The sequence below is a fragment of the Hippoglossus hippoglossus genome, chromosome 7, assembly GCF_009819705.1.
Source record: "Hippoglossus hippoglossus isolate fHipHip1 chromosome 7, fHipHip1.pri, whole genome shotgun sequence".
In the NCBI taxonomy this organism is placed as follows: Eukaryota; Metazoa; Chordata; class Actinopteri; order Pleuronectiformes; family Pleuronectidae; genus Hippoglossus; species Hippoglossus hippoglossus.
This window is the reverse complement of record NC_047157.1, coordinates 23,472,858-23,486,048: the sequence shown is the minus strand read 5'-3', so window position 1 is coordinate 23,486,048 and position 13,191 is coordinate 23,472,858. Positions and strand designations below refer to the sequence as shown.

The following is a 13,191-nucleotide window of genomic DNA, read 5'->3' as shown; positions in this document are numbered from 1 at the left end:
TAAAGATAAAAAGTGTAACTGCAAATAAATCCGTGTTGAGGTAGAGACCTGAGACCTGTATCATGAAGCGAGATCAGCGGTTACCTGGTTTCAAAGAGTCTAAAATGATCCTGAGTAAACAGTATCATGATGCTTGTTATTACTTTAGAAGTAATACCCACATATTGTTAATGAGTCTTTATCAACCTGTTCTGCAGTTTGAATTTGTGATGTTTTGGCACTTTTGGTGACCTGATAAGTTTAAGTCCAATGTTCACTCTGTTTTAGCTCTAATTCGGTTTCTCCAAACTCCCGAGGGAAACATCTGGATCTTTATGTGCAAAATCCTCCGCAGTAATCAGCAGCTCATGTCTCACCATGTCTGTCATTTAGTGATGGAGCGGTAGAGAACAGTGGCTTTTCAATAAAAACAGCCACAACAGATGAGGGGCGATAGTGAACCAAAACAATCAGCTGAGAGATACTAAAAAAGCTGAGGGAGTCGACAGAGTCAAGTCAACTGTAGATTCAACACTACAAGCAACCACACATTATAAATATTACTCCAATTCACTGATAATGTAAACATAATGTTGTACTCATGATTTACTGGACTAACTACAAACAGTGTTCAGTGAACATGCACCTTATTGACAACAGGATTAACTACCGGTTTGTTAAAAGTCCTCAGAGTGGACACATAGTTGTTTCATGTTGTCATAATTTAACTTATCACTAAAAGTGTCTCTACTTCAACTTAATCACGAGTGACGTCATGATAAACTTTGTCAGTGTTGGGATCCGGTTGTGTAGAAATGATGAATCGCGTTATTGCTCCTAAACTTTATATTAAACTCTAAATGAACCTGATTAAAAGTGAGCCAGCCTCTAGAAATGGTCGACCAGAGTTGAGCCCAAAGAGAACCAGCTAACTGTCTAATGTCCCTCCATGATACAGATCCGTGTTCAGCATCAGTACTGTTTGATCAAAGCACCATCATTTATCAAAGTGAACCTGAACCGGGAAGTGTCAGAGGCTGCTGGTGGAAGAGTCACAGGATTAAAAGAGTTTATGAGTAAAACATTTCTAAAATTCTAAATAGTAAACACTAAATTAGGTCTTTCAGAATAAAAAAAAAGAAGATTGGAGAGTTTGAAAAGTGTGAACCCAGAAAGGTGGGGCAGGATAAGGCAGTAAGGTTTTACCGCTGCTGCTCTGACAGGTGGTCGATGAAGATTCACTTCAGAGGTTGTTATTCACATTCAAAATAATCCTTCAGTGGAGCGAACATGTGGCGGATGACGGGGACACTCCAGGAGCGACCCAGGACTTTCTGCCTCTGCATCCGACCCATGTTGTTCACATCCGTGTAATGTTTGGGGAATCCAAAGATCCTGAAGAAGGGACAAAACATAAAAAATGTTAATGTTACGTGTAGAAAAATAACTAAAAGCATCATCGAGAAGCAATATATATACAAGAGCATGTTGATTTGAACAACACGTACTGTTCCATTTCAGTGCACCACAGGTAGTCCTCTCTTCCATTCATGCTGACAGGCAGCGGTCCATGCTTCCCCTGCCTTATGGAGTTAGACTTTGTTGTGATGGTGCGGACTTTGTCAAACTGCAGGAAGAGACGACCAGTTAATTTTGAATCTAAGAATATTTTTAAAGCCTTTTAAATATGATATTGAAAACGTACTAGCAAGTATAATGGAAAACCAGACGGGACAAAATGGCTTATTGAGTAATTTATCACACACATTCTCTAAGAACCTCCCAGTGGTATTCAACAATAATATCTGATGTTATCATTATTTAAATGAACACAACCTAAACCTGAAGGACATAGAATGAAAGGATGGTTGAAGGTTTTGCTTAAATTGACAGTAACCCATCATGATTCATGGAGCTTCTTATCAGCTATGACTTATGAGCTATGACACTTCAGGTTCTCATCTGTCAGCAACGCAGCAAACTTAATGCTCCTACCTTTGCCGTGCGTCCGAGTTCCAAACAATCCTGAAGAGACACTTTGTCATCGAGAGACGTAGCGAGAGGCCTGAAGACAAATACAAACGGGTATGTGAAACCAACACCTTTTTTAAGGAAGAGTGAGACCCCCCCCATGAAAAAGGAATATGACTGCGTATCAGTCTGTACCTGTTCATGCCAGGGAGGTTCCCCCAGAAGTAGCGTGCTCTGTGAGCAGGGCTGACTTTCACTGCATCGACGAGAATGGGATTACACTGGAAAAACAAAAGGAAGCAAACAATGATCAGTAAAACGTAATGTAGCACCAATACTTTCACTAACAATCAAATATGAGCAAACCTCGAGGAATCTGCAAATGTCTGCTTTGTCGTGGGCACTCATGAAAACCACGTTCTCAAACAACCAGAAGAACGGACGGTCGTCGCCTTCCTTCGGCTTCAACATGGCCAGAATGCGGTAAAACTCAAAGAAGAGCCGCCCAGTGCCCTCTGCAGGACAAACAGATATACACAGAGAGTGTTAGTAGAGATGAAGAGTTACATGTGTGTGGATGCTGAAACCTACAGTGACATTATGTCCACTAGTATCTTAGCAGAACTCTTTTGGTTTGAGATGAGTGGAAGCTTCGTACCAAACAATCCTTTTCGAAGAGGGTTGACCATTGACAGGTCGTTGCATGGACTGCCTCCAATCAGAAGATCGAATGGACCCCATTCCGCCAGCTGCAACACACAACCACGTCAGTTCATATTTCTATATAATGTTTAAACCTCTTGGTGTGAACTTAAATTACACAAGTAACCTAACTGGAGCTTGTACTCACATGTTTCCTTGTGATGGTGCGAACGTCATTGACATATTCGATCTTTCCCTTATGCTTGATCATCCCCACAGCGATTGAATCCTCACAAATCTCCGCAGCAACGTAGCGCTCCATCTTGACGCCCAGGTCTTTGAGCACCAGGTATCCTGTCGTGACGCCGCAGACGTTAAAACCAGGGCATTGCTTCAGTACTCTTCAGTAAGATGTTCAGACTAAACACTACAAAGACTGGATTGTATATTCCAAAATAAAAAGAGAGGAGTTCACATGACTTAAGTTCAACATGATGAACCAACCTGTTGCAATGCCGTCAAACAGTGAGAGCACCCTGATTGGTCTGCGCTGGTCAGCAGGGATGGAGGGATACACTCTGTGAGGCTCCTGTGATAAAAAAGTGAAAACACAACTTTCAGCACCACTTCACCAATTAGGTATTAAACAGCACACACAGCTAGAAACACTCATACACCTGTAATTATTTGTCTTTTTCAATAGTAGAATATTTAGAGCTGATAAGTAGTAAGTAGTAAAGCTTTGTAACTGAGTGTGTGGCACGTACAAACTCCATGGCGCTGTTGTTGGCGAAGAAGTCTTGAACCTTAACGCTCCAGTCTGGCCTGAGTTTGAGGTTCCCTTCGCACTGCGACGGCTTGCACATGAAGCAGCTCCAGGGATCCACATCTTTCAGCTTGTCAAAGGTTCCTGGGCCCACCAGGATTTCCAGACAGTCCTTACAGAAACACCTGGGAGACACAGAAAACAACAGATACCATGAGAATAAGAAAGTCATGAATATAAGAAGTCCCCTCCTACATTTACACATTTAGTCCAGAGACTGTGGAGCATATGGATCCCTTCTCTGTAAACGTCTCTCACAGCAGTGACGAGAGTGGTCTTTACCTGCAGCAGCTGGCAATCCCACACAAAATGACCTCTAGCCCAGCACAGCACACGGTGCAGTACGACTGGTAGCCATCCTCATCGTAGCGATACAGCGTCTCTGTGAAGTTCCCCTACAAACAGCGACAATGTTGTGTTGCAGCATTTGGGATGTTAATGGCAGCCGTGTTTTGGATGGAGGTTACACATTTACAAACTGGGCTGGAATGGAGCAAAGCAAACCACACCGAAGTAGACAAAAGGTAGAGCGTTGGGGTTGTTAGGTTACCTTGCATTTTTGACAAAGAGCACCTTCAAACAGTGGGTGAGAAACTTCAATGTCAGAGGATCCACAAGACAAACACAGATCTGAAATAACAAGCCAGTGCCTTTTAGAATTGAGAGTTTTAACTAAGCATCAAAGAATCACAAACTTCTTTCAAACTCTCTCACACAAAACGTACCTTCGATAGTTATTCCTTGTTCTTTGAGCTTTTCTGTTATTAATTCTGTGAAGTGAAATATTACAACATCACACATGGGAAACAAATGATAATGATAATAACATGAGAATATCTGAATCACCTGTTGTCATGATTGTGGACACATGTAACACGTACCTCTGCTATAGGTGATGGCGACTGCATTTGCCTTGTTTTTAAACACGTATTTCCTTTTTGCTGGGGGCTGGTAGTCGGACTGGGTGGAGTCAGAAGTCTCAGCAAGTGAAGCAGAATCTTAAAGATCAGAAAAAGACAAAAGAAAGAAGGTTTCAAGACGCATTTTTTTTACAGCAACAATGGTTTAAACCAACAACCAGTAATGAAGAAAACTTGACAAGATATATTATGTACTGTGTCTATTTATAAATCTTCCCTCCCCGCTGAATTCAAGATAGCTTTAAAATATCTTGGCGATGAAGCATCATTTCTTTAGAGGACAATGTGTGTGATGGGTTTATAATGTGTTCATACCAGGAGGTAGGAATCCGTCTGGTCCTGAAGGCAGAAATCCTTCAGAAGCCCAGTCCAGCATCAACTTCAGCTCTTTTTGTTTATCACCTTCAGCCACAGCAAAGGATTTCCCACATCGCTCACCTGCCAACTGCAGAGTACAGGTTTGAACAAACTCTGAAATGCTGCTGAAACAGTTTCCTCATGCGACTCTGAGCAGTCTGCCTGACACAATGATTTCATCCGAGTTAAAGCCATAAAACAACCAAATGGCTGCTGACACGGCCGGTAAAATAAGTAATATATATGCTGAATTGAATTTCTGGAAACAGATAAAATAATGGAAAAGAGGGGGCTGATATTGAATTTAATATTTTATGTGTACATATTCTCTTGTGGTGTTAGTGATCACTTCAGAGGAGCTTTAGCCATTGTTGCATTTACAAGACCAGAGGCTATAATACATCCTCAGAGCAGCACCATCTCTACATGGCGGATATAGAAGAAAAAAATATATAGAAACTATGGAGACAGCTCTAGGTGGGTTAAGGAATGAAGGTCAATGCTTAAGTATCTTGCTAATTTGCTAAGTAAACAGCTGTTGATGCTGATGTAGTAATTACCCAAACCTGTACAGCACCTTTTTAAAGGTTCAGATACTCCTGTACATCGTTATAACAAACATCCACGTCAAACCTCTTCAAAGTCGACTGATAAAAATCCCCCCGTAGAGAGAAAAGAGAATTGCAGATGGAATCATTTTCCCCACGAATATGGTAGAAATAATCACTCTGATTAATGATGTGTGTATCGATGAGAACTGACTTCTACTCTCTGAGTTGATGAAACAATCGTTTGAAGAAAAAACTACAGAATCAATGTCATGAGGGGTATTTAAATTGGTGAGCAAGAATAAAATTCAAATGAAGATGTGCAGGAGGAGAAAATCTAATCTGACGAACAGCATGTGGGACAAAATGTTTTGCTCTCCTACCTCTATAATATGGTAGATGGCTTCTTTGTAGAGGGGCAAGCAGGCGAAGGAATTTTTACAGAAGCACTTAGTGAAAGTATTGAATGCCAGTAGACCCTCGGTGTAGATCTGCAACAGAGAGCAATGATGACTTAAGAATTCCAACTCCACAGATGTTTCTGCAGCTCCAACACATGGACTGTATTTCTAACCTCTGAGAACATCCCGTCTCCAAACCACTCCACCCGCCGCATGCCCGGGGGAGCGGACTTGGTTTTCCAGGATGTCACCAGCCCAGGCCACCAGGAAAAGCCCTTCACTTTCCCCCACACCAGCTCTCCTGCCAGAAACCCTTTCCCATCCTGCAGATGTCAAATACAAAAAGGGAAAAACATTATTCAAAACCACATTTCCATATTAAAAGCAGATCAAATATGTAATATGTAGACATGATGTTGGAGCAAACTTTTTCCTGCAACAGTGTTTTACCTGGTAGACGTGCTTCCTTCGGCTTCTTGGTGTAGATTTACTGGATGGTGAAGACTCTTGTGGCTAAAAGTCAACCACATTTAGAACAAAGAAGTGTCAAAGGTACAAAGGAATAAAAACCATCATCTCCATTGTTGTTGTTGATATTTAATTGCAGATGACATGGAGGAGTGAATTTGTTAGAACCAAGATGCAAGGGAGCCATTCATTGGTGTTTACCAAATTTACTTTGTTCAAATTTTCAAATCTGCTTTATTTGTAAATTGACCAACTGAACAAAGCAAACAATGATTCTGAGATGAAGGTGTGTTATAGGTGGGACTGAATTCTGATCATTTATTAATCTCTTCCACAGCCTTTTAGAGGAAAATGAAATTAATGAATTTAATGTTTTAGGGTTAGGCTTTTCAAGACCTGTAGATACCTGATGAACAGATGGTTCCTTCAGCAACACTTACAGGCTGCACATGTGGATTTGCAGAAAAAGATCATTCACAAATTATTTTACATAGCAATAAGAGTTAATAATTAATGTATGTGGCATTTTTATGCAATTCTTTGTATTTTATTTAGAATTTACTGTTGCTATTTATTACCTTTGCCAAGAAGGTTATCAGCTTATGCAAAAACTTGATGGAAGGATGTGGTATGAGTCAGGAAAGAACTCATCAAATTTTGAGGGAACTTAAATGTGGTTTCATGCCAGAGGTCCACTCTGGTAGCATTTGTTATCTAAAATTGTTGAAGCTCTCCGTGCAGGTTGGTCATACGTTGGGTAAACCCAGGAATATTTATTTTGTCAAATCTATCAGCATTCCAGAGGGTAAAGAGGCCTGTTAAAGGTACTCTGGTAGTATACTTCAGTATACCTACCACCTCATCTTGGGACTCCAGACCATTTTTGCTGTCCTTATCAAGACCTACGGGTTTGGACCGGGTGCTAGCACCAGCCTGAAACACTGCACGGGCCTGTGGCTTCTGGCGCAAGCTGCTCTCCCAGCCAAAACTTCCCCTACTGGCCCCCTGAGAGACAACACACTCTAATTACACACTCAAATCTCATGCACACGCAGATATACCCCAAAACACTCACACACACCTCCATCTTCATCATACCAGTGAAAGAATGAAGAAGCAAGGGCAACAAAAAAACCTGACAGTAGATGAGAGGGACTGAAAAGTGGAGAATTTACTTTACAAAAGCAACGTAGTTTTAAATGAATCCAAATTTGCTGCAGCATGAATACATGTTTCTGTTTTTGTCTGGTTTCAGCTGTCAAGTCTAGCTGCAACATAAACTGTGGGATTTTCTCATTGACAAGTTTAGCTCATTAAACCAAGTTGCTTCTTTGCCATGTACATGTATTAGACTGAAATGCAAAAGAAGGGCAGAGAGAAGAACCGTTTACCTCTTTAAAGATGCCATTCTCTCCAGGTGTATCAGCACATTTTTTCTTTAGCTCTTTGGAAGGAAGCAGAGAGAACTTTGCTTTAGATGATTATTATGTTCTGACAGGTTATAACTTAACATCAAGACAAAGCAACCAAGACACAAAACAAAGAATAAAATTAAAAATGATACGAATAAGATTTGAAATATTGTTCTTACTACTAATCTTTGTTAGGCGGACTTCACACTGCTTCACTCCTATACTACGGCCATTAACTTCTAGAAAATAAAATAAGAGTTAAAAACATCAAATTATCAAATGCAGTGGCTTCTTATACACTTCTTTACCTCATTTATGTACACATCATATAAATCATTGTCACCATCTAATGCAAGGTGGTTTATTTATCAGACTATTTGATTACGTCAGGTACAAATTTACCTTTACTGTATTTTTTAGTGGGGCTGTCGGACGTGGCCTCAGACTCGCTTCCTGCTAAGGCTTCGCCGTCGGAGATCTGAGCAGCGTCTCCATTCTCGAAGGCCTGCGACAGGAAATACAGCACATGCACAAAATTAATTAAACAAGCGAAAAATTAACAGTCAAAAGATGATAATGCAGCTCTAGCATTAACTTACCTGATTAAAAACATGCTGAGCATCCAGTGGTGGACAGGGAAGAGCCAATAGGGTCAAAACAAGCCTCCTGAACACTGTCTGCTTGCTGTCCCTCAGCACGCCGGCCCAGTGTTTCTCCAGTGAAACCTCTGCTGAGTGGTTCTCCTCTCCCTCCTCGGCCAGCTGATACTGAAGGAATTCACTCGTGAGCTGTTTGACCTCCTCGGGGGAGCTGCAGAGTCCCAGCTTGGTCCCAAGCTCCCCAACTGCTGTCCCTGTCACTTTCTGCCTGCTCTGGGGATTCAACAGCTGAGCTATGCTCCTTAGCAACCCATCATTTAGAGGCAGTTTCTCGGCAATACAACCTGTCAGTGCGATGTAGAAAGACAACACCTCCTCTGTAAACGGTGGCAGTGCCTCTACAGACTCAGATTCATTTAGGAAATCTTCAACGGCTTTCCCACCCAGACTGAGTTCGGGGCTTGAGAGGTGGAATATCTTGCTCTTGAGGATTTGGGCATCATGTTCCTTGAGGAAGCGAGCAACAGCTTGAGGACGAAGGAAGTAGGAGGTGTAGGTGCTCAGCAGGTTACTGGCTTCTTCTAGAATGAGCAGCAAATCAGCTCGAGCAACTCCTTCCGGTGTCTGCAGATGCATTTGGAAATTGTGCAGCGGCTTTAAGGCCTGCTCCAGAAACATAAATGTTGCCCTCACTTTGGGATCCTGCAGCCGGGAGCTGATTAACTTGGCTTTGTCATCATTCTTGTCACAAGAGCTAAAGTACGATACAAGATCTGTCCATATTTCCAACATTTTTGTGACTAAAAGGCAAAAGTTAAGGCAGCGGGCGTTGATATAAGATGATGGACAGTCCACGGTGATAGAGCCAAAGAGAGCCTTGAGGTTATCATTCTTCTTAGAAGAGGAGGAGTAGTGGGCATACATGTCTACCGTCAGCTCTTGAGCCTGATTGGAGAGCTGCTTAACTCCAGCCTGGCAAGCAGCATCACTGATGCTGTACAGCCCTCCAAAGACCGCCATGTTCGGGTTGAGTTCCTTCAGCTGTGAGCAGATCTGCTCTGAGGCCGCACCATTACCATCGAGGTAGACAGCGACAAGGTTATCTGCGGGTAACCCGAATTTCTTTAAGGTCTGCCCCACTGCTACGGCTGTTTGATCTTTTGCACCATTCTTTGACTCAAGAGCATCCAGAAACCGGATGCAGAGCCTGGAGGCTTCTACGTCAAAGAATCCAACGAGGACCACAGAGACGGTGTCATCCTTTCCAACGGTTTCCCCTCCGTAAATGTACACACAGTAAGGAGTGTGCTGGCAAACAGATGTTATATCTTTGGGGTACTGCAGCCCCAGCTTGCGGCGTGCAAAGTGTATAGACACCTGTTCCCCTTTGGCAGAGCCATTATAACAGTGTCTGTGAATAAAGCGGATCGCTGCATCACTGCAGGGCAGCGGCTCAGAGGGTTGGCTTTGGAGGCTGAGACTCTTGGAAATTCTTCCCCGTTTGTTGTGAGTGTTTGTGTCCATGTGACGCTGAAGTTCAAAATGGCCTTTAGAAAAGGTTTTGAGGTTTCTAGCACAAGTGCTGCAGTAGGTATATTGCTCTCCAAGAGTGCTCTTTTCAGCCCAGTAAAACATATTCTTCCAGTTTTCTGTGAATGGGTGTTTTTTACTTATGTTAGTGCCTTTCTCTTCTTTGTCTGATTCCAATTCAACACCTGCTGACAAAGTAGGAGAAAACATAATTACTGCACAAGCACTGTAAATGCTATAATCAAAACTTTACCATATTTCATTGACACAGTGAAAGAAAATGATAAGTTATATTTACATGAGGGTTCAGATGCAACAACTGGGCTGATATCCTGGCCGTCCCGGGCTTTCACAGGGTCGTATTCTTTACAGTCCTTTACATTTGCTGTGTAAAAAGCTTTGAACCACTTCAAGATCTTAATGTTGCTTTTAAGATCCCCGTTTCCGAGACTCGTAACTGGAATGGTCTAAAACAAGACAAAGAAGACATGTTAACATTTAGAAAACTTGGATACAATATATTATAATGTAACTACAAGTCATTGTCTTCACAGCAAAGCATCTGAAGTCAGAAATTCAAATTAAATTTCCCAGTGATAACTTTTCATTATTCAGCGTTGATTTTCCTACTTGAAAGAAAGTGTGAAAGAAACTATTTCTTTTCCTGAGTTAGTTTAATAATGGAACTATTTCTTAGACAGGAACAGTGACTTTCTAGAGTCAAAGTTGATGAAAACCAAAACAAGTGCGACACTGCACCTGACTACCGATTTTCATTGTATCAAATAACAGCATGATGTGTAATACACAGTATAATACACAGTGGCATGCAAAAACATTGGTTCATATGGACACATTTTGAAACTATTTCTCTGTTTACAAAAGTTACAAAACAAGTTGAAGAAAAAAAGAAACTGTAATGCTATTCAACTAGAGATAATGTGCTTACCTTGGTGATACCCCTCTTGCTGAAGGCCTCCTGGAGCAGACTGAAGTTGTGCTTATATTCGTCCTCGCCCTTTGCATCAAACTTCACCTTGGTCATGTCAACAGAGCCACGAATAACCCAGTCCAGCATCTGACAGTGACACGCTCCTGTAGAAACGTACAAACACATTACGACAGTTCAGAAAGTGTTAAAACAGAAGCATGGCACACAACACAGCGCCTGATCTTAACAGCTCTGGTACCATAACTTCCCACAGGTCCAAAACCCCATGTACTCTTAGCTTGTAACGGCTCGGCATGATTAAAAGTGCCCTAAAGCAGGCATATCAAAAGAATTGCAGTAGGTCAGCTCATTCTGATGCATCACCTGAACCCATCTCTCGCACATCCTTGAAGTTCGTTTTGAGCAGGTGGTTGAACCAGGACACCAACTGAAAGCGGCTGGTTTTATCGTGGGAGATGTCCGGAGTCAAAACCAGTGTTGTTGCCATCTTGCAGCTCTCTGAGGAAAAAGAACAACAATAATCACATTTTTATGAATTCAGATTACCTCATTAAAAACATGTTGTTAATCCAATCATTTATTCACAGCCGGTGTTCTTGTTTGTAATGTATTGTCGTTGGAGATTCTCGGTCATCCAGGTTTATCCCGTTGCTAAAAACAGGTCAACTGGACCTGGCTGCTCAAAGCTCAGCTCAACTCTCTCACTGTCATCGAGGAAGAGCAACCGCACGTTCTTGCCTCTGTTTTTCTGATCTGTCTTAACATGTCAATGTTTCTCAACCGAGTCCAGTTCACCTGTTTTTAGCACTCGGGTAATAAAATGCATTCATTTGTAGCACAGCTTTGTTGGACCTTACACACAGTACATGTCACCATCTAGAGCTCAGTATTTCTGACATGCACACCCTCCTAAAACTATCTTTCCCCATTAGAGAACCATCACATTGTTACTCCTTCTAAAAGCACATCTGTCTTCATTCAGGCTGCTGTGTGCCCCCCCCCCCCCCCCCCCAAATCCCATGGCTGACTTCTCATAGTGGGGGTGGTGGGTGAGACAGGGCCAATGGGTGGGCTGCCTAATCCTCCATTGTGTGCCTGACGGTGGAGGAATAAAGGCTGAATGCTGTCAACATACTCTCGCATTTGCATGTATTTGTGTGTGTGTGTGCTGGTTGTGCATGTTGCCATGTTTGCATGAGGACACCGAGCTAGCTGCTGAAACACACGAGCCCCACACACGCTGCTGCAGCTCGCTCCCCCCCCCCTCCCTCAATGTATAGGAAGCGTCCATGAAATCTCGCGTTGTCCCATTTTCCCTTTTTGCCGCGAACGTCCCCATTGCACAACTTTCACTGACAACGAAACTTGAGCTGCAACCCTGCACCGTGTCGCTTTACGTAACGTGAAAAAACAAACGCGGTGCTATTAACACGTCCGACCCGGCAAACACACACATCTGTAGGTCAGCCTTCAACACAACACAACACAACACACGCACGGTGCTGCAGCCACAGCCGGGTTTTTTTTTTTTTTTAATGGAGGAGGCTTTATATCTGCTCTGTTTACACGTCGGGGCGAATAGCATGAAGCCACACACATGTAATAACAGCTGACTTACCCGCGCACATGCACGTTATTACTGCAAAGAGGCGACGTGAAACTAAATCAGGTTTGGCTGCCTTAGTCTATAAGGAATCAAAAAGCCCCCCCCTCCCTGGTCCACGATCCAGTCTGTGGGTCCGTGTATGAGCCGGTCTTTGTGTTGTGCGGCTGCAGGAAACCGGGAGAAACAACACAACCCACAGACAATACACAGTGCAACACCACCACCACCACCACGCGCTGCTTCAGCCCGGAAAGCGACGTCTCTACCGGGGGAAAGTTTACACAGGACGACTGGTTTTTCTACGAGGATCCATTGTGGGAGACTTACCTCCGTCCTTCCCCTCGCGATCACAGATCAACTCCCCCCACCCTCGACGCTTCAGCTCCAGCTCCGGCTCAGAGCTCGGATCCCCAGCAGGCTGCAGCCCGGCCCATGTGACGTCGACCTCACCGGGAACGGTCCATTGGACGACCGGTGCGGGGAGGCTGTCCAGTAGCAGCGCTGCTAGCTTAATGAACCGCGTATAATCAGTTCGGTACGGATAGCACGTGTGCAGAACAAAATGGCTCGCGATGTTTTAGCGAAACAAAAGCGGCTGCTCACTATATCTATAACGCCATCTCCTCTGTTTGTGTGTGAACACGAAACAATGCGCGGGTCCCTCTCAAAATAGACTGATCCGCGAATGGCCCCTTTATAAAAGTAGCCCAGAAGCTAGCACGACACTAGCATGTTTGCTAGTTTTTAATGGATATGTCATTAGCATAATCGCAATATATTTTATACTGGCCCACAAACATGGCTGCGACACCTACTCAAGAAAAGTAACAAGTGTGTGAGCTGCTAGCTGCCGCGACGCTTCCCCTCAAAACCAAGTGAAGCTAATTTTAAAAGTGAAGCTAATTTCGTTATGTAGCTAATGTAGCAACAGACTAACCTCGGCTAACAAATATGGCTGCTGCTGCACCACTAACCCGGTT

The 13,191-nt window shown here is 43.1% G+C and overlaps 1 protein-coding gene across 2 annotated transcripts; it reads right to left on the bottom strand.

The window, feature by feature from the left end:
- Window positions 1-350: 350 nt before the first annotated feature.
- dnmt3ba (DNA (cytosine-5-)-methyltransferase 3 beta, duplicate a) lies at window positions 351-12,868 on the bottom strand. Of its 2 annotated transcripts, none has more exons than XM_034591130.1 (26): window positions 12,539-12,868; window positions 10,969-11,103; window positions 10,603-10,748; window positions 9,952-10,120; window positions 8,124-9,838; window positions 7,927-8,029; window positions 7,707-7,763; window positions 7,504-7,583; window positions 6,968-7,117; window positions 6,095-6,157; window positions 5,818-5,967; window positions 5,627-5,734; window positions 4,654-4,783; window positions 4,300-4,416; window positions 4,144-4,188; window positions 3,969-4,048; window positions 3,701-3,813; window positions 3,360-3,543; window positions 3,097-3,181; window positions 2,801-2,946; window positions 2,609-2,699; window positions 2,317-2,465; window positions 2,146-2,231; window positions 1,975-2,044; window positions 1,488-1,606; window positions 351-1,374 (listed from the first exon to the last, which is right to left on the bottom strand). In XM_034591130.1, exons 2-26 carry the CDS (start codon window positions 11,090-11,092, stop codon window positions 1,233-1,235), a joined length of 4,422 nt encoding a protein of 1,473 aa, XP_034447021.1. In that variant the 5' UTR covers window positions 11,093-11,103; window positions 12,539-12,868; the 3' UTR covers window positions 351-1,232. The 2 variants fall into 2 exon arrangements, with proteins under 2 accessions (XP_034447021.1, XP_034447022.1); XM_034591131.1 differs by having other exon boundaries at window positions 7,504-7,556; window positions 7,704-7,763; window positions 12,539-12,867.
- Between the last annotated feature and the right edge of the window lie 323 nt (window positions 12,869-13,191).